A 23637-nucleotide genomic window follows, 5' to 3' on the forward strand; every position below is an offset into this window, starting at 1 on the left:
CAAACAAGTACTGTATAGGTGGTAGGTTATTTCTCCTGGTGTTTTAAATGATGTACAGCTGCTACTATCCACTCTTCTCACTTTAAAGTATGTCACAAGCTCACAACATCCTCTGTCCACCTCAACTTTCAGTTCCCTCTACAATCCTGTACAATTTATCCTTAAAACAAAATGGGCAAACATGAATTTTCTGTATAATCATCATGAAAAGAACAACATGATCCTTACAGTCAGATGGGGGGAAAAAACAGAATGACTGTTAGTTTTATGGCTAGGATTAAAATTCCATGCTCTGTACATTCATCCTTTTGAGAACTTTAACTCCTAAAAATACAAGAGGAGTCAGGTCAAATGCAAATCCCTTTCTCTGGCAAAGAAAATAATTGCCAACAAGTTTTGAGATAGATTTACTGTATGTCTCCTCAGTCTGTGAATAGGAATGTACATGCCTGGTAGTGTTTGCATGAGTGTATGTATGTACGAGTATGCATGTTCATTTGTGTGCCTGTACAGTATATGTATGGCTATCCAGGCATACATACAATTTGTGTGTGAGAGTGGACATGGCTACAGCCATATACATATATATTATGAAGAAATTACATAAAAATAAACTTCTTTGAAGTATATTGAGGTTGTGACACAAACCAATAAAGCCAGGAAATTGAATGGAAAGGATAACTTTTCCTCCTGGACACCCACCACTGGGGTTACACAAATCAGTATTAGGTAAAGTGACCATTTCAAAACTACATACTCAATTATTAGCTACCTGGGCAACATCCAGTGATACTAATGGGAGCTGCACTCAAGTAAATGGAGGAACAACTCGGCTCTTAATACTGTATTTCCTAGCTTTTCACAGTTCAAGTTACAACCTTAATATTCTTTAAATTTATATTTTGTATATCTCATTTTCTTTTTTTTTAAAAGGAGAAGATAAAGCAAACTGTCATGTAAGATTCACTTACATAAATTTAGGATTCTCTTCATAATATTTTTATAATTTTTTTTAAAATGTGTATTTCCAGATTCACTGAAACAACACCTCCATATCACTTGTAGTCTGTTGACTAAATACAGATTTTAAAATATTTTGTAAATGCATAGTATTTACCCAATAGACTTTAATGACCTTTGGAGCTGTTTCAGAATATCATGAAAATATGTCTTTAGGCACATCATAAAATCCCTATGAAATTTCTTTGAAATGTTGTCAATGCCCATGTACAGGAGCCACTTTTCAAAACACACATCTCTGCCATTAACAGTTTTTTCATAGCACACAGGGTGTCTAGCTATTTCCTGGATCACTAACCTTACCATGTCTCTTTTCTTTCCTAAAGTAAAATCACTTGGAAGCTATTAAGACAAACTGAAAATCCAAAAATTTCTTTAAACAGCCAAAACTCATTTTATATATTTTAAAAAATAATAATTTAAAAATGTGTCTCTAGCCTAGGTTTCTTCTCAGCCAGGTTTGAGCACAGCGTATATTTGTATAAACCCCTGAAAATAGAGGTTTTCAATGGCAATGCTGTCAAAACCTTGACTCTGGCACGATGAATGTGTCACTCTACTAAAATCAGCATAATAAACTTGTTATTCTGGGGAAGCAAGAGTCCATATAAAACAGAGTTTTGCTCTTGTTCAAGGGACTTAAAAGAAGTTCCATAATTTCAGAATTGTAAAATTATCTAGCTATAAAAACTAACTTTTGCTTAAACTCTAGATAATACAGACAGACATTTTTATATAAAAAAACTGTAGTATTGAGTAAAACTGCTAAAATATGCATCTATCTACACATGAAAAGTAATTTATTGTATAAATGTGAAAGTTGTGGATAGATTGGCTTTTAGTAAAATGCTTCCCTGACCTTGATTTTTATGCATCAGACAAATATTGAAGTAACCCTTTGAACTTTGCCAGATGTCTCTGCTGTCCGTTTACAGTGTAACGGATTCAGAACAAAACAGACAAACAAACAAAAATATCTGTTCTAGTTATAGAAATCCACCTAACCCATTAATTAGCTCCTCGACACAAATAAGTTGAGTCTGCTGCTGACCAGCACTGCTGTATGTACATCAGGTAAATAATTACCTGTTGGGTTGTTTGTTTTTTCTTGGCATTTTTCCACATAATTGTAGAGCAGACATCATTTTTCAATTTAAGCAAAAACAAAAAACAAAAAACAAGTAAAAGCTAACTGTACTGGAGAATTCCTGTTGTTCATCTCTTTCTGTATTTCTGTCCCCTTGAAGAACTCATGGCACTAATTTGCATTAGGGGAGATGCTCATTTTATGTTCATAATCAAAGTCCAGCTTCCACAAAGGCATGTAAAAGTGACCTCCTAAGTGTTTAGTGCTTCAGAAAAAAGGTACAAATTTTAAAAAGTGCTTGAAAAGAATCTGACTATTTTTGTATTTATATATACTGTATATCAAGAAGAGATTCAGAAGTGCTAGCCCCCAGAATATACTTATGGGGCCCTTTTAGGTGCCTTTCTTTAGGTGCTGCAAACATTTTTATTAGTGTTTTCCTATAAAGACTTTCCCACCTCTAATTCACTGTCCATCTTTGTCTCCAGATCTTGTTCAACTACTTTTTGGCATTGTCCTGGAATGTGGTGGCTTTAATCATCATTCCAGCTAAACCCCTATTACTGACCCGGCGTACAAGTACTTTAGAAACAGGGATTTTTGTTCTGGGAATCTCACTTTTGGTTGGGTGATGATGTGCAATGTGATGGCTGTTACTGGCATCTGTTCCGTGGCTGGTGGGAAGCGATGTAAGATGTTTAATGCTGATAGGTATCTTGGAGTCCTTGACTGAACCTGCAGGTGTTTTAAGTGAGCATGTGGTTGTTACTGGAGACACAGGTTTGGAGCGTGATACACAAGTGACTTCTTCATCAGAAGGCACCCCTGTGATGTTTTCATCTGTATCAGCATAAAGATCATAGAGGGCATCACCACTGTAGCTGTCCCTGGGGATGCTCTCTTTCTGGACACTATTGCTGCTATCTTCCTCAGGACCAGGAGTAGTGGAATCCCAGTAGCCCTCATCACTGTTTGGGATGCCCTCTGGCTGCTCATATTCCCTGTTCTTCTGATCCTCTTTGTGGTTGAGATGAATCGGAATCTGGTTGAGACCAATGCGTTTCATCATTGAACCATCCTGTGCCCCCTCAACATATTTATTCTCTTTTTTGATCTCAGGTGGTTTTGTCCCTCCTCCTTCTCCTTCCTGGGTCTCTTGGACTTGCTCCTCTGTTTGTGATAACATATCCCAGAACTCCTGAAGGTAGGTGTCATCCACTTGGTCTGGGCTTGCCATTTCCTCTCCTCCTCCCTGGTAGGCCACCATGTTTGGGTTCTTTTTAGAAGTGCCTGGCTTGCTGGCCCCTGGGGTGTTCTTCTCACAGCCGCCACTGCTGCTGCCCACTTCATCCTCCTGGTCTGCAATAATATCTCCACAGCCTGTAAGAGAGTCAAAGCTTTTCAGTGAAGTCACGTCAGCAAACATCAAACAAATACGATCTATCGATTGCTCTGAGGGTGGATCAATAGAGGAAGGGTCAGGGGCTGCTGCCATCTCTTGACCACTAAGACATTCAGGTTCAACAAGGGGAATAGTCTTTATTGGAATGTCACCTGTTATGGCCGTATCCTTCGCAGTCCCAACCTCTTCCACACCCGGATCTGGCAGTTCAGGGCGGTTCTCCTCATGTTGGTTTCCAGTGGCAGCAGGAATCTCTCCTTGTGTGCTTTTGTTGTTCTGCATTTCCCCAGCATCTCTAACTTCAGGCTCCTCTGTCGTGGCGTGCACATCTCCGCTGCGCTTATCACAAGACAATTCAATGTTAATCTCTTCCGTGGTATATTGAGGCTCAGACAAAGGTTTTGGTGCCTCTTCTTTGATGCATTCCAAACTGGCAGTCAGAGAACCTGACATAATAAGGTTGGATTGAATTTCTGATGTTTCCCCCCTTTCCTCCTTGCCATTTTTATCCTTTTTATGCCACCGCATACTGCTGAAGATCCCTTTCAATCCTTTCTTTTGTCTGCTGCCCGCCCTCTGATCTGCATTCTCTCCCTTGCCATTTTCTGATTTCCCATTCTTCTTCAATAGAGAGAAAAAACTGTGTGACTTAGCCACAGAGCTGTTTGATGAAACATTGAGGCCAGCTACAGCCCTGGTGTTTATATCCCTGTTCAGCTGATCAACACCACCGCCACCTCCGCCGCTCGATTCCTCCGTCTTGCTGCTTTCCAGCACAACATCAGCTAATCCATCGTGAGTCTTGCTCCTCACCATCCCAGCTTTACTCGAGCCTTTCCCATCCCCGCCTTTGCTTTTCACCCCAAATATGCTGGGCATGGTGCCCCCCGATTTCTTCCTCTTAAATAATTTGAAAGCAGTTTTATTAATCTTCCCGGACGGTGGCTCGACTGCCGGAGTTTCGGCACAATCGCAATGCAAGTCCATGTCTGCTGCCTGCCGTGTCCCTGATCCTGCCGCCTTCCCCTCCTGCAGACCCCCACAGATGCCTGATACTGATTTCCCTCACTGACAGCCTCTCCGCCACTGCTGCCTCCTGCTCATCTCCATGGCAACCCAGAGAGGGATAAGCAGCTTTCCTCAGTCATGGGCCTGCGCCAGGCCACTGTCATCCATTCTAAATCAACCTGAGCTGCAACAGCAACACCAATAGAGTTTGCTCCTCACCCCTCCCTAAAAGGGCTTATATAACTTAACCCATTTCGTGCCGCCGCTGTTCACTATCATGTGTGCAGTGCATGGTTTCTTTTGGATGAAAACAGTGTGTGCTAGTTACACATTCCGCAATGGCATTTTGGATGCTGAAATTCAGGCTTAGCTCTCGCAGTGCAGCACTGCACTGCCCCAGGACTGATAATAATCATCAATACGAATAATGCACATAGCACATTTCATCCCACTATACACACCACACACAGCATCATTTTATACCACCGCACATACCGCACGGTAGAAACGCTCCTCAGTTTTCTGACTTTCTTTGTCAAAATCTCTCTCTTTCCCCCTTTGTAATGCTATTTCCTCTCTTCCACACAATATTGTGTTCTCACAGACACACAATTGCCACAGTGAAGGCTCAGATACCATGATTATGACAAGCATGGTATTAAATGCCTAGACAGACAGACCCATCCATCCACTGTTGACTGTTTATTTTTGCTGTCAATTATTGCTATGTTTTGTACTGTCTCTGTCATCTTTGCTGAGCCCCTTGGAGCAAAGATATTATGTAGGCAAATAAAATACAACACCCATGCAGCAAAAGAACATACAGCACCACATTTAAGGTGGCATGGGGGCAACCAACTGATGTAACCCTCTGTACAGCAAGGCAGGGCTTGTGGAAAATTTGGACCAGGTCTTAATAATTCAGCCTGAATTTAGCACATGATGGCTTTGTTTAACAGTATGAATGTAAAAAAGGAATGCAACATGCTCACCCCTAGAGACCACCACAATGAAATTAGAATGGTAGTTCAAACCTATTCTCCAAGGGCCAGATCCTGGTGTAAACCCTCACATCTCTGTTGATTTAAATTGAGCTACAACAATTTACACCATCTGGCCCCTGGTATTTAGAAGACTTTATTCTGGACTTCTTAAATGAGCAAACCTAAACAAACCTAAACTGTTTTAAATTGCCTTAAATCTATATTTCATACAGAATTATTAAAGAAGAAGAACACAATCATACTTAGGGCTAAATTCTGGTCCCAGTGAAGTCAATAAGAATTTTATCACTGACTTCACTAGGACCAAGATTTGACTCTGTTACAGCATCTTTCATTCATTGCATTCAGCTATTAAGTTATTTCTTCTGGATATTTGCCCAATGAATTTAACTCTTTTTTTCTGTTCATGAATTATCCATGAACGGGTTCCAATTTGCATTCATTATTCCTAACAGTTCAACAAACAGGTTACATGAACATATTTTAACATATACATTTTCTCTCCTCCTTTAGTAACAGACAAAGGTTAAAACAAAATAAACAAAGTCCATGACTGTGACTGGAAGGAAGAGAAAGTGAAATACATCTTACTGTGTATACTTTATAAACATTCCTGGTACAAGCTATGAAGTCAGAGGGCATATTAGAAACCAGAGAGATAGATATGGGTGGCTCACCAAATGTTCCCTTTGACTGTGTCTTCAACTATTCATTAATCATGGTATGTGATTGGTCACTTAAGTCACCTGGTATTATTTCTGCTCTCTAAGTGTATGACTGAAGCTTTATAAACAAGGAGGAGAGTTTACATACAACTATAGATATTCACATATGGTACAGTCATTTCTTGAAAGTTTGAGCAAACAAAAAAATTCACACGTTTAAAAAAGTGAATAAAACAGCTCACAAATATGGTTGGATGGGATGGATGAATTTGAACAAATGTTCACAAATTCAACTCAGTATTTTGTAGCATTTCCGCAGCTGTACTTACAAGAAGTAAGAACTCAACTGAACAAGGATTGCACACAGGGCTGGCTCCAGGCACCAGCTTTCTAAGCAGGTGCTTGGGGCAGCATTCAGACTAGGGCAGCAGTCCGTGTCCCGCGGTGGCAATTCGTCGGCAGCCCCGCCCCTCTTCCGGGCGTGGCGGCAATTCAGCGGCAGCTCCGCGCTGTTGCAGCGGCGGCAATTCGGCGGCGACTGCTTGGGGCAGCAAAATTGGTAGAGCCGCCCCTGGTTGCACAGATGTAAATGGTAGCAGGTTTTATTGCCTCACAGCCCCATGAAGCAGGTAAGTTATTGTCTCCTCTTTTTTTTAATTATTCATGTATCTGTACTATGTGCTGCCATTGATGAGGGGTTCCAGCAGAGCAGCGTGAAAGGGTGGCCAGCTACGCAAAGAGTTCCTGCTTCTCCTGAGGCAGGAGGGTTCCGGGATCTCTAAAATATGAGGTGTTGAGAGCCAAGGCCCTTTCCCAACTCCATCACCCCTATTCTCCTCCCACCGATGAGGGGCACCTCAGGAAACTACCAGAGGAACCTCTTGGAGTTTACTGCCCCTTTGGTCCCCATCTCATAGATGATTTCTCTGGAAGTAGGTAATATGGCCCTGTATTTGCAAACTGTAGAAAAGATATGGAATCACTTATATGAAGAATGCAAATTGAGTTCCAAGAATATCCAGATAAGTTTCTGAAAATGGGCACATAAGGAGATATGGTGAAAAAGCAGGAGAATGGAATTGGGATAAACTGAAAGAGGGCAGAGGCTTTTTGACAGCAATGGACTTTTCAGTTCCTCCATATTTTTACATCCTAAGAAGCCTACACAAAGCCTATGTAAGAACTAAGTATTAGTATTATTCCCATGGACTTAAAACCCACTTTATGGGTCTCCTTATGACTTCCTCACTCATAGGCTTAAAATGAAAGTTTGTTCCTGACTGTGAGACCCATATAGCTCTCTCCTGGCATGAAAGCAAAAAAGCTCTGATAGACATCTTTTAACAAGAGAAAACAAATCAGGAGTTATGTTTAAAAATTATTGTAAGAAATCCCTAATCACCTAGGAATTTCATAGGTATCAAAGTGCTGCAAAGAATGGCCACTCAGTTCAACAGCAAGGATAAAACTCAGACCCAGGGCCTCCAAATACATAGGCCCCAACTGGTTTAGCCAAAGGAGAATTTCTAAGAGCCATTAACAGCAGCAGATCAAGTATAGTCAAGCTTATTATAATAAAATAATAAAAATAAGACAAGCAGAATTTGGCCCTCAGTATTTATCCAGTCATTACTCTAGGCAAACTTTCACTGGCTCCACTAGGAATTTGCATTACTTAGGACTGAATTAATATTGAATAAGAAGCTCAGGATTTAGCCTATAGAAATTAGTGATGGAAATGACTGCTAGTAAGTCATCTATTCCATTCTTTTGGCAGAGACTTCTAGGTTCTGTGAGCTTTTCTTTCTATGTCTGCCCTGAGCTTTATATTAGAGCAGAGAGCACAGCACAACATGATAGAAGTGTCTGTAAAGCCCACGGGGTGAACAGGAATTTTTCATTTTGTACATCATTTATAAATGGCCGTAGTGAATCCACAAAGTCAGCAGCATACCTCTCAACTTCCCCTCATTACCAAGAATGTGCGTAGTTTCAAAACAAAATGTACCCCCTTTCTGCTCAAGCTCGGTGTTGTCTTGCTTTTCCTGTGGTAAATTATTTACAGCCCTGATTCTGTTCTCATTTACATCAGTGTAAATCTGGGACAAATCCACTGAGTTCAGTAGAGTGCCCCAACAAAAAAAACCTAGCAATGCCAGAAGCAGACCCTGTATTTCCAGAACAAAACAAAAAGAAAATGAGTACTTGTGGCACCTTAGAGACAAACAAATTTATTTGAGCATAAGCTTTCGTGAGCTACATCCGATGAAGTGAGCTGTAGCTCACGAAAGCGTATGCTCAAATAAATTTGTTCGTCTCTAAGGTGCCACAAGTACTCCTTTTCTTTTTGCGAATATAGACTAACACGGCTGCTACTCTGAAACCAGAACAAAAGAGTGAATCTGAGGTTGCAGAACATGTTGTATGTCAGAGAAGCGAATCCCACATCATATGAATATTTTCCTACATTATGATTTTTCCTGTGCCTGGACATTTGAGGACTTTGGCCAGCATTGTGCCCTGCATTTGAATCCTGGTAGGTTGAGTGGTATGGTCTGCAGACTTTTTAAAAGTTATAAAGCATAAGCATGAAATAATCAGGGATTCAAGATTCAATACAATGAAGTCCAGGGCAATAATAACAGGTTCACAAAGGAAAACATGTTCATTATTTGAAAAGCTGCATCAAATCCTGTGTACTCCCCCTACATGCAGTCAGACTTGCTACTGGACAGATGAGAGACTTCAAAACACTAGGGGATTTGAAGGGCAAGAGGAGAGCATTGGCTGGATCAGAAGGATAAGGCCAGACCAGGAGATGCCCAGGATTTTGCCAGGATCTCAAGATCTGCTCAGGGACCGTGGCCAAGTCAGGAAGGGGACAGACTCACAGAAAGATGGAAGCGTCCCTCTCCCGCTCGGCTTTGCCAGTTCCCCTCTTCTCTACATCTGCAGAAGCTGTTGAGAGAAATCACAAAATCGCACCCAAACCAGCATTGCAAGCCTGGTGACACTGAACCACTGGTCCTTACACTGGTGCTGACCAAAATGTTAGACTACCAATGGTTCGGTTATCTGAACTGACATAGCACTGAATGCAGTATATTGGATTAAAACCCCATTCTAAAAACTTTACTGAGTAAGCCTTGTAGTATCACTGAAACCCAAACCCTGCAAGCCCTTGCTCATATAAATAGTATCTTTGAAGCCATTGGGTTTACTCATGAAGCCCCTCCTCTGAGGTATGGCTTAAGCCTCCTCCTTGTTCTCTCCCAGGAGCTTGCTGTCACCAGCATTTGGAGACGCTTCTCCCCTATCCTCACATGGGTCAGGTCCTGGGTTCTTTTTTGGCACCTGGTGCCCCCACTCAAAGTGATGCCTCACCGTGTTATATACACAGGGGTGCTTTCCCTTGAGACATCAATGACAATTCTACTAGCTAGCAAAGAGAGTAAACAGGGGACAATAAAGTAAATAAAACATTACACAGGGGACAATAAGGTAAATAAAATAAATGCCAGAGTGTTGCAGCACTGTGGTGTTGGTTGGCTTCAACAAAAGCCACATTACTTTATGTTCATCCCGGGTGCGGAAAGGTCCTTTCCCAACTTCAACTGGGCTCACTGGTTCTGGTCTGGAATCCTTCTGGGGTCTCAGCTGGGTCTCTTTATCCAGAGCCAGGTCAAATTTCTCTCTGCTGGATGCAGGTCATTGCAGTACTGGAGCTGCCTGATCCATGCAGCTCGATCTCACAGCGGTGCAAGAACTCCCTGGGCAGGGGGTGGGTTTCGGCAGACTCTGTGAGCTGAGCAGTCTCTCTCTCAGCTTCCAAATTGAAACCTGAAACTAAACTCTCTGGGTAGAGTCAGGCTGTCCCCTTGCTGGGAGCCCTGCAACCCTGGCTTGTCACTGGTCCAGTGGAGTGCTCGTCCAGCTCACCCTATGCAGAAGCCTCCTGATTGGCCCCCGCAGGGATTTCTTGTCCTTTCTGTTCCCACTCCTAGCACCAGGCATACTGGGAAATGAGGTCAAAGTGTTCTGGTGGCCTCTGACTTGTAGTCCTTTTAATAAGGCCCCCTAGAGGCTCAGTCTGGAGCTCCAGGAGCTGGAAACTCCAGGTGGGGGTTACTCTCACATGAGTAAGAGCTGCAGGATCAGGGCATAAACAGACTATGAGTTTCTTGCACCACAGCAGTTCCTATGTTCCAGTGCCTCTGCTCCCTACCCAAAGGGGCACTACAGAACGAGGCCCGATTGCCCAGACAGTCTCTAACTCCCTTTCTATTCTCTACATAATTTTCTTCTGAACATAAAACCAATGAAAAATTATAAACACAGAGATACAAGGGATCAACTAAAGAACTAGTAGTGTTTGCCATACCAGATAAGACCACTAACCCACCAAATCTGTGATCTTGCCTTCAGCAATGGCCAATATCTGTTGCCAGAATAGAAAGCCCAACAACTTGTTATATCCATAGCAGCATTGCAGCTATTTGCAAATTTTCCAGTGGAACGGCTTTCTTTTGGAAAATGCTGATTTGACAAAATCAAAGCATTCCTCCAGAACATAATGATTCCATTGAAACTTTTGGTGGAAACTAGGTGTGGTTTCCTGCCAGCTCACCCACTGCCTCCTTGCCTTGCCAGTTCCTCAGTAGTCCACCTGATGGGCTGCTGGAGACACAGGAGCCTGGGGAGTCCTGACTCCCAAGCACCCTTCCTGACAGGCTGTCATTGAGCTGCAACTGGAAACTAAAAACAAAAATCCAGTTTTGTTCTTTTAAAATGGGATTTTTTTTAAAATGTCCCTCTGCTGGAAAAATTTGTATATCCAACTTTTCATTCTGATATGGAATGACAATTTTTTTGGAAATGCAAAGTTTTCCACGGGTGGACATTCAGGTTCCGACACAGCTCTAATCAGAATCTGATGCCACCTCCTCCCTACCCCTCGCCCCATTAAAAAAACGTACCTTAAACATCTTTAAAGTGTACACAGAGTATGTCCCTTTAAATATTTATTTGTGTGGACAGAAAAAAGGGTAATTCTGGATATTTTTTTTCTCCTTACAGTAATTTGGATCATTGCTTGTCTGAAAGCTAAATACAAATTAAAAAGATGTGCAGTTCATGTAGTTATCAAAGGGAGATATTTACTTCTAATTAATAATATGCTGATGCACTTATCCACTGCATTTAAAAACCTTCTTGATTAATCCTGCTATAGCACTGTTTATATTGTGGCTAGACCCACTAAGAACTACTGAAGTTCAATCCCAGATTTACTTCCACAGTGATTACTGGAAATGTGTGGGATTTAATTTCTTCCATCTACTGAATGGAAAAGAAAAATTGCCCAAAAGAAATGTAAATACCATTTTTTAAAATGAATATCCAATAATTAATCTGGTTCTTTGTATGTTCACAGATCCCAAGAGGTAAAGAAGCCCCCTTGCCTCTAACTGTGCTAGACAGACTTTCCGTTTCAAAAATTAATGAAAAGAAAACCCAGGATATGAAATCCCTGAAGACAGCAAAACAATAGTATCACCAGAAGGATGGGTCTTACCCACAGCTTTTGATTAGAAATCCCAACTAATAAGGTAAATAGGATGCTGGGACCCCAGGGAATATAAGGACCTTTATCAAACAGATCAGAATGCTTTTTGAGCAGGTAGGGCATTTTTACTAGTACAGATTAAATATTCAAATTTGTTTTACAGCTAGCTAGGGGCTGAGTTTCCTCTCATATCAGTTTTACACAGTGCATCTCCATTAACTTCAGTGGAGTTATTCCTATTAACACTGGTGCAAGTGAGATCAGAATCAAAGCCCTAATTAAAAATCCAATCTTTTTAAATAGAACACCCAGACTGATCAGGCCATGCTTTTTTATTTTTACAAGCAGTGCTTCCCAATTCCTTTGTCAAGAATATTGCTAGACGCAACCACTAGGCCTAGAATCATAGAATATCAGGGTTGGAAGGGACCTCAGGAGGTCATCTAGTCCAACCCCCAATAGATAAATCCTCCTTTCATGATGGCTGCTAATGAACACCTGGTTAGCCAGGATTTGGGGACTTTCATCCCACTCTCACCTATCTCCTCTCCCCATACCCATTTTTATATGCCTTTGCCACTGTAAAGGATAGAGCTTGTGGACATATACTGAACCCAGACAGCTTCCCCAGCATTGCGATAATGGTTGTACATACGGAAATCATCTGACTCAGTAGAGGCTAAGGCAACATGCAGATTCTTTTTAAGCTGCTTTGTAAATATGGTCCAGTGCAGATTCCAGGTTCATTAGAGGGGCAGTAAATCCCAATCACAGGGAGGACACTCAAGCTGCAAATATAAATTAGAAACATTGATTAGAAATATATGTCTGGGGAAACAGGGGGAAAAGACTGCGCCAGTTACGATGAATTACCAATACTAATGATATAGCAGAGCTGACTCACCATCTGGGTTTTTCTCAGGTATGTCCCGAAATTGCAACCCTGCCTCAGGTCAGTAGTTCTCACTCACACACATATTATTACTAATGCTAGTAGGATTTCATGTTTAAAGTACCACTCAGCAACCTCTATCAGAGTTGAGTGCGAGATGCTGTACAAAATTCGGCCCCAATCCTACAAATAAACCTTAAGGGCCATTGATTTCAATAGAATTAATACCAAAAGTGTTTTGGTGTTTGCCAGTTTTTGGCCAACATTTTTCATTTTTTCTTTTTTTTTTTTTAAATCAAAAATCAAAATTTTCCACAGAAATCAAACCTTTTCCAACCATCTCTTATATACAAATTCACATTGTTCTCTCTATCTACATTTGACAGCATTTATTTTAGCTTTGATTTCAGTGAGACAATGTCTGCTTACATGAGCAAGGGTTTGCAGGACTGGGTCTGTGGTTTTGAGTTAAGCCACCAACGTGGCTTCATGCAGCCTGCGCCTTTAGTTTTTACCAGTCACTTAAAGCTGTCTGATTTCTTTAGAAACTCTCACATGGTTTATTCATTCTAAAATGATTCCTAGATACACACCAGTGAACTCATTAGTTTGATATAATCATAGGAGGCCTGGTATCTTGTAGTGAAGAGCATGACTCATTGCGCACCCAGCCATTATCACTGATCTCTGTTTAATATGGATCTCTGACACCATGCGCTTGGTAAACAGCACTGTGCAGTAAGTGGTATACACAAAATAACATACTTTTTCTAAGGGCTCCCTTTGACAAGGGCTGCTGCTCTGAGAGCTGATTGCTAAATCAGTTAGAACTGAATGTGAGCCAAAGGACAGGTGCCTTGTTCCTCCCCCCTTCCCCCCCGTAAGAAAAATAAAAGCAGTGGACTTTGATTTTTGATAGTCTTGCTTAAATACTCATTGATTTCAATTCAGATTAGGAAGAGATTAGCACTAAAAACCTGGCCGATGGCCTGATCCTATACTCCTCCTCCATTCCTTACTCAGTCAAAACTCCACTGGCTTCAATAGAAGTTTTGCCCAAGTAAGGAGTGTTTAAGAACTCGATTTACCAGGCCCTATGCATTGGCATGTGGGATACCCAGGGTCAGGATAGACCTTGGAACAATCATTTCCTATGTGATTTGGAGCCAGGGATGCCATGGTGGTGATGTTCATATCCACCAAAGCCAGATCCTGCTTCCGTTGAAGTCAATTGCAAAACTCCCATTGACTCCAATGGTACTGGACTGGGCTCCAGAGGAAGGCAAACTAACACAAAAATCAGGTTTTTGCATTCTTCTCTTGGTACCAGGGCTTCCTTAACATAAATTCCTGCCTTTTGCTTAGAGTCCCCTGCAGCCAAAACAAAAAAATAAACTCTGAAGTCCAAGTGCTCTACTGATCCAAAAGATATAAGGATTCATCTCTGTCCTGTACCAAATGGAATGGCCCTAAGTAGCTAGGTTTAGTCATGGATTCTACCCAGAATACCCTACAAAAATATTTAAATAGGCAACATTAGCAGGTGAGCTGAGATTGTCTAGAAGATAGTCTGCTTTTTTCCACAGCAGGTGTCCATGAGCAACCTTTCCGTTTTTACCAAACCCCCCCCCACACACACACACACAAATAAGCTCTAAAGCATTGTTTGAGAGGGATCCCTCTCCCTTCCACATTTTTATCTCTTCCTCCCCTCCCCCCAACCTCCCTCCCTTTTCTAAAGAGAGATTCTCCGTTCAAATAAAAAAGAATTTTCCACATTTTTTTAAGGGCAACTGTTTCTATAGCACACTAGAACACAGGAGTGGTGACCAAGCTGCATCCAGCACTAACACTGATCTCAGATCAATAGGTAATCCTTTGTCAGGCTGATTGCTGTCAAAACCAGGACAGGCAAAGGCATTTATCATTCCCACCATCACAGCAGTCATCTTTCCCTGTTAGCCCAGTTAAGCATAGAGAAAAAGGAATAGCACCATATCAAAGACAGTTTGTCTTGAGATATAAATTGTCCTCTTGAATTTGCCTGTAAATGACACTGTAAGAACAACGAAATAATAATATAAACTCAAATATTGTGCTGACAATACAAAGGAACCTTTTTTGGTCTCTGACTGAATGTGGTATCCAGGCCTAACAATCCATGACAGCTGCCCATATTCCCTCCACAACATTTGGCTCATACACAGTACATACACAACCCCACCTTGCCTGCAGAATGAGGGTACTACACACACACACACACCCCATCCCATTTTGCCTTAAGCTTTAGGCTATTCTGGCGACCTCTGTACTCTCAGAGACAATTCTGACACTGTAAATCTGGGTCTGAATGAAATCTGACTTATTTTTTCCCCAGGAGTTTTAAAGGTTTTTCTACATTCTGTCATCAAAGGTGGTTCCCCCACCCCCATCCTTTTACTTCCCTGACAGTTGGCAACAGACACTCACACTTTTTAGCTCAGAGGACAGGGGATCAGTAATTTTCTCTGCAGTCATTTGCCAAGGCCATTCTGGAAATGAGCCTAGAGCATTACTGTAAGAGAAGCATAACTGGCTCCTGGCAATGAAGACCAAAGAAGCACATCACCCTTGTGTCATGCTGTATACAAGGCAGGAGATGGAGACACCCTGCTGTGTGCAGGATTGTCATGTAAAATCTACACAGATGCAGCCATTTGCTTTAGCAAATTTATGTTTTTAACTCTGCTTCTGAGCAATAGAATGAATTATAATGAGCTCTTATTAACACAAATAGTCTCTTTCTACCAACAGGATGAACAGGTTAAATACCCTAGCTCCAAGCTACATAATAAAATTATATTTATCACTTTTCAGCTTCACAGCAAATATTAACAAATTAATCCTCATAACAACCCAGGGAAAGCAGATATTTATTACTCCCTTATTCCCCAGAAATTGAGGCTGATAGGTTACATGTCCTCCCCAATATCATACAGAGGAGAGTTTGTGTCAGAAGCAGAATTAGTTCAGTTGGCTCAGTTCGTGGCTCCCAGGCCTATGCAACTGGGTAATGCCTCTCCTATTAATAACGATCTTCACCCTATTTATGGGTAGATTCTCTCGTCTGGGTGGCTTATGTTCAGTACTAGACTTGAGGGCAAAAAAAACTTTAAATTACTTTTCCGTCCCAACCCACCCCCAATCCTGGGATAGGTAGTGGAACAGGCATGTTTCTTACCTAAGTTAACAGACTTGGTCAGCTTGAATTTACACCTAATTATCACTTATGTCTCCAAGAGCTCCTTCGGACAGCCTGGGGTTTGCCAGGGCATAGTGATGCCCCAAAAATGTCTCCAGTGTTGGGGGCTGTAAAGAGGATGGGAATAGAGCTAGTGGAGCAGCACAAAATCGCTAAAGCAGGGCTATGAATCTGGCCCATTGTCCTTCCCCATTAATGTGTGAACGATTCAGAGCTGGCTCAAGCCTCCAGCCAGTAACCTGGGAAAATTACACACCACCCTCTGGGAGCCTCTAATACTTTCCCTCTCACAAGCACAGAGTCTGAGTGTAGAAAAGAAACTTTTAATAGAAGGAGGGAAGTAACAAGGCATGAATTTGGGAAACCGCCTCAAGCAGGATTCATAAACATAAAACCACGAGCAAAACACTCACCCCAGAGCATGTTGGGCAGTGTCTTTTGCCTCAGGTTCTTGAGTCCAACCAGCAAAAGTTCCTTTAACGTGCCCTTCCCTTCTCCCTCCACCACACCACTCACAGTGGTTGTCCTTGGTCAGTGAAGACCCAGAGTTCATAGGTGCATCTTCCTCGCTCCACTGTCCAGGCACTGGCCCCGGCATCAGCCGCTCTGCTGGCTGCCCTCCTGACCATCAGCACTGCACACCGTCACCTTCTGACTTCTCTACAATGACCTCTGGGTAGGGCTCGTGAGGATCCACCCAGCCAATGATTTTCAGTTCTTAGTGGGGGAACCTCACTGCTGAAGCAGGCTGGGCATAGATGCTGTCCCACAACAGATGATTTCAACTCTAGTGATCACTTAACAAAATGCCTCCTAATGGAGCCTTAATTAGCTCTATCTTTGAACTGCAGGGAGGGAAAGGTTAAACCATGCCTAGGACTCTTAGGCAGAGCCTACACCTCTGAGCAGGAATACCTGTCCCAACCCACTCTTGCCCTTCACAGGGGTCTGGCATCTGAGCACCCTGCTTAGCAAGTTCAGTTCAGTTGACAGTGACTCCCTCAATCAGGACAGGCTAAGCACAGTTCTGCTACCCTTTACTTGTACAATAAGGATAATAGCATTTCATTACCTCTGCATTCAGTAGCGATTTGTAACCCAACACCAACCAAAATTGGTCACTTTGGCAGCACAGCTCTGTCTGCTGGATACCTAAGCGGAGTGGGTGTGTTCATGTAAATACAGTCTGGTCCTGATGCCTTTTCCCCTCCCCAACCCATCACTAGCTGTCAGGGGAGAGCTCATTCAGACCCTGCTTATATGGAGAATGCATGTAATTCCCAAACAATATTTGAATCTGAAAAATTTAAATCAAGTTTTAATGAAATTTATTGAGAATCAGTTTAAATCTTTGCTCTGTCAGCTGCCCCTCGATCTTGGTGGCATGCAGTCTACTATGATAATACTGAGCAGATTTTAAATCCAGATATAGGATGCCGTTAAATATATTACTTCTTTGGTTGGTTAATTACTGGGTACATGTGGAACCTAAATACGCTGGCCCAGATTCCACTCTCACAAAAGGGCTTAAGCCAATGTCCATTGAAGTCAATGAGCTTGATTCTTATCTACACAAAGGTCTCTTTACACTTCTCTGACAGTGTAAATTATGCCCATTTTGGATGCCTTTGCACTGGTATAAGAATGTAAAGAGGCCTTAATGTAATTGAGAATGAAGGAGTCAAGTTCAAGGTCTCAGTCTTTATTTTCAACATGCTCAATGACCTGGGCCTGGGATACCTAAAAGATCACCAAAACCTCCAGGATGAGAAGAGTGGTCAAGAACCCCATGCCTCTGGTACAATGGAATACTCCTGGGGGAATTCTGAGCCATTGCACATGTGCAGAATTCATGCTCCCCTGCACGTTTATTTGCTTTCCCGCATAAAATGATGGGGAAGAAAAGGGAAGCTCTGCAGGGTAGAGTGGAGCTGGGGATGCCCATAGGCATAGTTTGGGCGGGTACTGCCTCCCCAAAAAACAGAGGTGAGGTGTGGGGAGGGGCACATGGGGTCACATGCCGCTGGAGGGGATTTGGAAGTGAGGGGAGGAGGATAGGGGCAAGGGACAGTGGGAAGAGAAAAGGGGAGGGGATGTGTCAGGGGACAGTGGGGAAGGGAGATGGGATGGGGAAAAGAAGAGGATAGGGGAATTGGGCCAGGGGAGAGAAGCAGAAGCCCAGCATGTGGGGTCCCCTGGGCAGCAGCAGCAGCAGCTGGGGCTTCTCCATTGAGCAGGCCCATCAAACCCTCACCCCAATGATCCCCCCCCATACCTGGACCACACCAATGAGCCCCCCTGCACCCATACCTCCACCCCATTGAGCCCCAATCAGCTGCTCCCAGACCTCCACTCCACTATGCCCCACACCCCCAGCACCCAGACCTGCCTGATGAGCCCCCCACGCTGAGCCCCAGACCCCCACATCCAGACCCCCCCACACTGAGCCCAACCACCTTCACCTGGACCCCCCCTGCAGAGTCCCATTGCCCCTGCAAATAGAACCCCACAAGGAGCCCCTGTGCATTCAGATCCCAGGCACACCCAGACCTCCCCACTGAGCCACCCGCACCCAGATAGCCCCACACAGAACCCTCTTACCCCACACCAGGATCCCCCCACACTAAGCCTGTCTACACTTGGATCTTGCTGGACTGAGCCTGTCTGCCCACACCTGGTGCACGTGGCGCAGAGGGACAGGGCTGTTGGATGTTTGTGGGGTAGGCCCCTTCCTTGTGCTGTGTCAGTGTCAGGAGCAGCCTCACCCTCCACATTTATTTATTGACAAATAAGATTTGCAGAATTTGGAAGAATTTTAAAATATTGTAGGCAGAATTTTTATTTTTTTTGGTGCAGGATTCCCCCAGAAGTAAATGGAACTTTCTTCCATAAGGATAAGGCTTGTCTAGACAGTAGACAAAGCCTTCTCGGGGACCAGTCCAAGGCTGGTCAAGGAACTCCACAGGAACCAAGGAGCATAACAAACCTCAGCACCTTCTGCTCCAAATACAAGGCACATTTCTGTGACCTGCCTTCTCTAACATCAACATTTAGCAACAAAATCGTTCTTTAAAAAAACAACCCTATGAAAACAAAACACTCCACTGTGCACATAATTCTCCCCTGATGACAGAAAATAAACCACATGCGACAGATGTTAGTCAAGATGCTTAATGCTGGAGGGTGCTCAGCTATTACAGTGATAACTGCAGTACAAGAACCTGTATAGAATAGAGTAACAGTGTAAACAGTGTAAACTGGAGTGACTCTATTACCCTACTGCCATCTTTTCAACGCCTCCATAAACAAGGTAAAGCACTTTAAGAGAATTAGGATTTTTATTAATAATTAATAGCTTTTTATTGGGAATATTTGCTGTAGATTTTGTTTTTGCACTAAGCTATATGGCTTTTTGACTGTGACAAACTGTTACACAAGTATTCAGTTTCTGGAATAGTTTCCCTTAACATGAAAAATGAAGTGTCACTTAGCCTGAAGAAATGCATTAACTTGCTTCCAGTTAATAAAGTATATTAACCTCCAAGCATTAAAAAGCAGTAATCAAATGTCTTAATCCTCCCTTGTTTCAAATTAGTAGCACATTTCTTTTCCTCCTCACATTTGAAGGAGAGAAGATTGTAGCAAATGCTATTCGGAATCCCTGTATAATTCTCACTTTTCTCCCAGCTGAGGGTTTCCCAGTATAAGTTACAACAACATAGTAATGGGTGTGTTAAATTACAAAAGCACAATTGTAAGACAGTAAAATCCAACTGTTTTTATATGTCATCTGACACATAAAGGTCAAATAAAACATTTGAGAGCTGATTAAAGTTTATACTGAGAAGCCTTAAAAGAGGTGTACAAAGCTATACATTCTGGTAATTTATACAGAGGGTTTTAAAATCAAAGGCACTTAAATAAATGGTCTCATTGTCAAAGATGCTCAGCACTCATGGCTCATCAATGTAATTGGGAGTTAGATCAGGCCCCATGAAGCCATCTTTCAGAGACAAGGTAAGTCAGAGAGAGTGAATGTTTAAGTGAATGAGATTGCGCTGTAGAAGACACGCTGGATAGAGCATAAAGGATAGCTGGTGACTAACCCTGCATGGATGCATAAAGAAGTAATGCACCTGACCTCTTCTCCCAAACCTCATGTTATCACCCAATCTCTCTTCCCTGCAGACCTCCCAAGGACTATAGGGAAGTGGTTCCTTTTCTACAGATGTTTAGGAGATCAGAAGGCAGCAGCTGGAGAGACCAAAAGGCTTGTGGCAAAGGGGTTTCCCTCTTGGTCTGCAGGAGGAGACAGCCTGTACAATCCAAGTCCTTTGGAGTCCTTCAGCACAGGGAGTGTGAAAGACTAGTGCCAACCATGGGACTAGCCTCCCCAAGGGGGAAAGGAGAAGGCAAGCCCATGGTTATGCTCCTCTGTGTGTAACCCCCAAGGTGATTACCTGGATTCCTGGGACTCTGTGTGTTGGTAGCTCTAGAAGAGGTGCACTGTCCCTGGTAGGGAGGGAGAGCCAAGGGCAGACTCAGAGTCTGCTCAGCACCCCAGAGAAAGGAAAGTGCAGGAAGAAGACCTAGCCTGACCAATAGAGAATGAGATGCCCTTCCCTGAGAACTCAGGAGAGGGGAGAATAAGGTGACCAGGTGTCCGGTTTTTGACTGGAACACCCAGTCAAAAAAGGGATCCTGGCAGCTCCAGTCAGCACTGCTGACCAGGCCATTGACTGTTCGGTTGGCAGTGCCATACAGAAAGGCTGGCAGGCTCCCTGCTAAGCTCCCAGGAAGCAGCTGGCATATCTCCACTCTGGCTCCTATATGTAGGGGCAGCCAGGGGGCTCTGCACACTGCCTCTGCCCCAAGCGCCGACTCCACAGATCCCTTTGGCTGGGATCCGCAGCAAACGGGAGCTGCAGGGGCGGTGTCTGTGGACGGGGCAACATGCAGAGCTGTCTGGCCGTGCCTCCACATAGGAGCCAGAGGAGGGAGATGCTGCTGCTTCCGGGAGCTGCTTGAGGTAAGCGCCGCACAGAGCCTGCACCCCTGACCCCCTCCCGGGCCCCAACCCCTGCCCCAACCCTGATCCCCCTTCCACTCTCTGAACCCCTCATCCCCAGACCCACCCCAGCCAGAGCTCTCACTCCCCACCCCCATGCCCTAACCCCCTGCCCCAGCCCTGATCCCACTCCAAACCCCTCAGCCCAAACCCGGAGCCCCCTCCTGAACCTCAAATCCCTCATCCCTGGCCCCACATCAGAGCCTGCAACCCCCCCACCCCCGGCATCCCAACCCACTGCCTCAGCCTGGAGCCTCCTCCCACACCTTGAACTCCTCATTTCTGGCCCCACCCCGGAGCCCGCACCCCCAGCTGGAGCCCTCACCCCCCTCCCACACCCCAGCCCCCTGAGCCAGCCTGGTGAAAATGAGCGAGCTTCAGTGTAGTAGGGTCCACTTTGGTGGCATCCTGGAAGCGTTATGCCTGAGTCACTCACAATACCTCCAGTAGCCTCCTACACCTTGTGTAATATGGATCCAACTCACCATCAGCATAGACAGTTGTTTACATTACCTAGACTTGCCCTAATGTTAATTAATATCTTAGATCGATAACATGTGCAGGCGTAAAGGAGAAACAGTTTGTCTGCCATAGAACTCACATTAAAAAAGATTTGGACTCAAGTGTAATAGAAAGAGAGCCCGAGATATAAAGCCTTGGATTAGGGGCCTGGTACAAGGCCTGAGGCCTGAATTAAAGTAGTGGTCAAAGCTTTGCTGCTATAAAGCAAAGTTAAGTTGTGAGCAAAAGGCAAGGCCTGCTCACAGAATCTGGCAAGAACAGGGCAGACATTGCAGGAACACACATTCCTAAGTAGTCCTAGGAACAAGAATACACACGGAAATGGATTCCAGAAGGATGGTACCAGAACATCCTGATACCAGCACATTCCCCAAAGACAACAGGAACATATTGACCCACCTAAAGATAAGGTCAGGATGACAGCATGATAGAAAGAGAGGTTTTCATCAAACCAACAGATACAAGGCAATGGGTGGTACCCAGATACGTCAGAGGGGCAGTACGTAACTTGTTTGTATTGGTATAGAAAAAGATATCTGTGAAGGAGTGTCTTTGGCTGGCCTAAGGGATAATGGAAAGTCCTGCTATTAATTGAGCTAGTCCATTGCAACAGGCATACATGTGTGAGTATACCTGTAACAGTGGCAGATTTAGAGTTAGTGGGGCCCTGTGTGCATCTTCATTTTCAGCCCCCTCCCCTCCATACTTGGGACCCAGCCAAGGAAAAGAACATTTTCTCATCTCCCCCCAGCACCCCGTTTTTCATTCTTTTTTTCCTTCATCCTCCTCCTATAAGTAATAGGAAGTAAATGAAAATAAAGTGAGGTACTTTGATTGGGGCAGGAGGTTGGGGTGCAGGAGGGCGTGCAGGGGTCGGTCTCTGGGAGGGAGTTTGGGTGCTGGGTGTGGGCTCTGGGCTGAGGCAGGGGGTTGAGGTGTGGGAGGGGGTGAGGGGTGCAGGATCTGGGAGGAAGTTTGGGTGTGGGCTCTGGGCTGGGGTAGGAGGCTGGGGTGTAGGAGGGGGTGGGGGGGAGGTGCTAACCTTGGGTGGCACGGCTCCCAAAGCAACCGGCACACCCCTCTGGCAGTGGCTTCTAGGTGTGGGGGAGTTAGGGGGGTCTCTGTGCACCAGTGTCCGCACCCCCAGCTTCCCAGTCAATTGGAGCTGTGGAGTCGGCGCTCGGGGTGGGGGCAATGCGTGGAGACACTCCCCCAAGGGGCCGTTTCCAGGAGCAGCACGGCACGGAGGGAGGCAGGCAGCGTGGTCAGGGAGCAACCTTAGCCCTGCTGCTAGCACGTTTCTGCACGCCCCTTGGGGGGAAGGGGGGCAGCAGGTCTCCGTGCACTGCCTGGGGCAGGGGCAGCATGCAGATCCGCCTCCCCGCCTCCCCTCCTGCCCCAGAGACTTGCCAGCAGCCGGCCGCTTCTAGGAGGGCATGGGGCCACTGGCCACAGAATGCAAGCAGCCTGCCTGCCTGAGCCCTGCTGCACTGCAGGCCAGGTTGTCAAATGAGATTTGTCCTGCATTTTGGGGGGGACCTTGTCATTGGGGGCCCCATGCCACTGCACAGTTTGTTTCATGGTAAATCCGCCTCTGCCTGTAACCATTGAGCTAGGACATTAGGACAGTGCTTCATTGACAATAAACCTGACCAAGTGCCTTTGCTACAAACGAAGTCTGTGGTTATTGGGCAGTTCGATTGAGGTCTGCTGTGCCAACTATCTGCACAGAGCTGGGACAGCACACAGAGAAAACCCACGTTCAGCCATCATCTAGTAACATCTATCAACAGTAAGTACTGCACCAACATGTACTAATCACATTTTTTTCTCTTAAAATATACAGAGAGATCAACATCAGAGATGTACATGGTGTTCATTGTACAAGACTGAATATCCCTCATTGTAAAGGTGTTTCGCCATCACCAACAGATGGCCTCCATGTTCATTTGAAGTATTTAATCCCAATTTGGAATTTCCTAAAGAGACTAATCCCACCAAACCAGTTTAATCCATGCTTGCTTTATCTGTATTTCTGAGTCTCAGAATGATTTAATTAGTAACCAGTATTATAGCATAGACAGATTACTGACCTATTAACCTAAAGATTTTTTTAATCTGATTATAAAAAATGGTTGGAAAACTGATTTGCTTTAGCCATGCCT

General features: G+C 44.1%; 1 protein-coding gene across 1 annotated transcript; it reads right to left on the reverse strand.

Annotated features, from left to right (window-relative positions):
• Window positions 1-2606: 2606 nt before the first annotated feature.
• AMER2 (APC membrane recruitment protein 2) lies at window positions 2607-4552 on the reverse strand. The gene has a single exon (XM_077806170.1). It carries the CDS (start codon window positions 4494-4496, stop codon window positions 2607-2609), a length of 1890 nt encoding a protein of 629 aa, XP_077662296.1. The 5' UTR covers window positions 4497-4552.
• Between the last annotated feature and the right edge of the window lie 19085 nt (window positions 4553-23637).

Source organism: Eretmochelys imbricata, chromosome 1 (genome assembly GCF_965152235.1).
Source record: "Eretmochelys imbricata isolate rEreImb1 chromosome 1, rEreImb1.hap1, whole genome shotgun sequence".
Lineage (NCBI taxonomy): Eukaryota > Metazoa > Chordata > Testudines > Cheloniidae > Eretmochelys > Eretmochelys imbricata.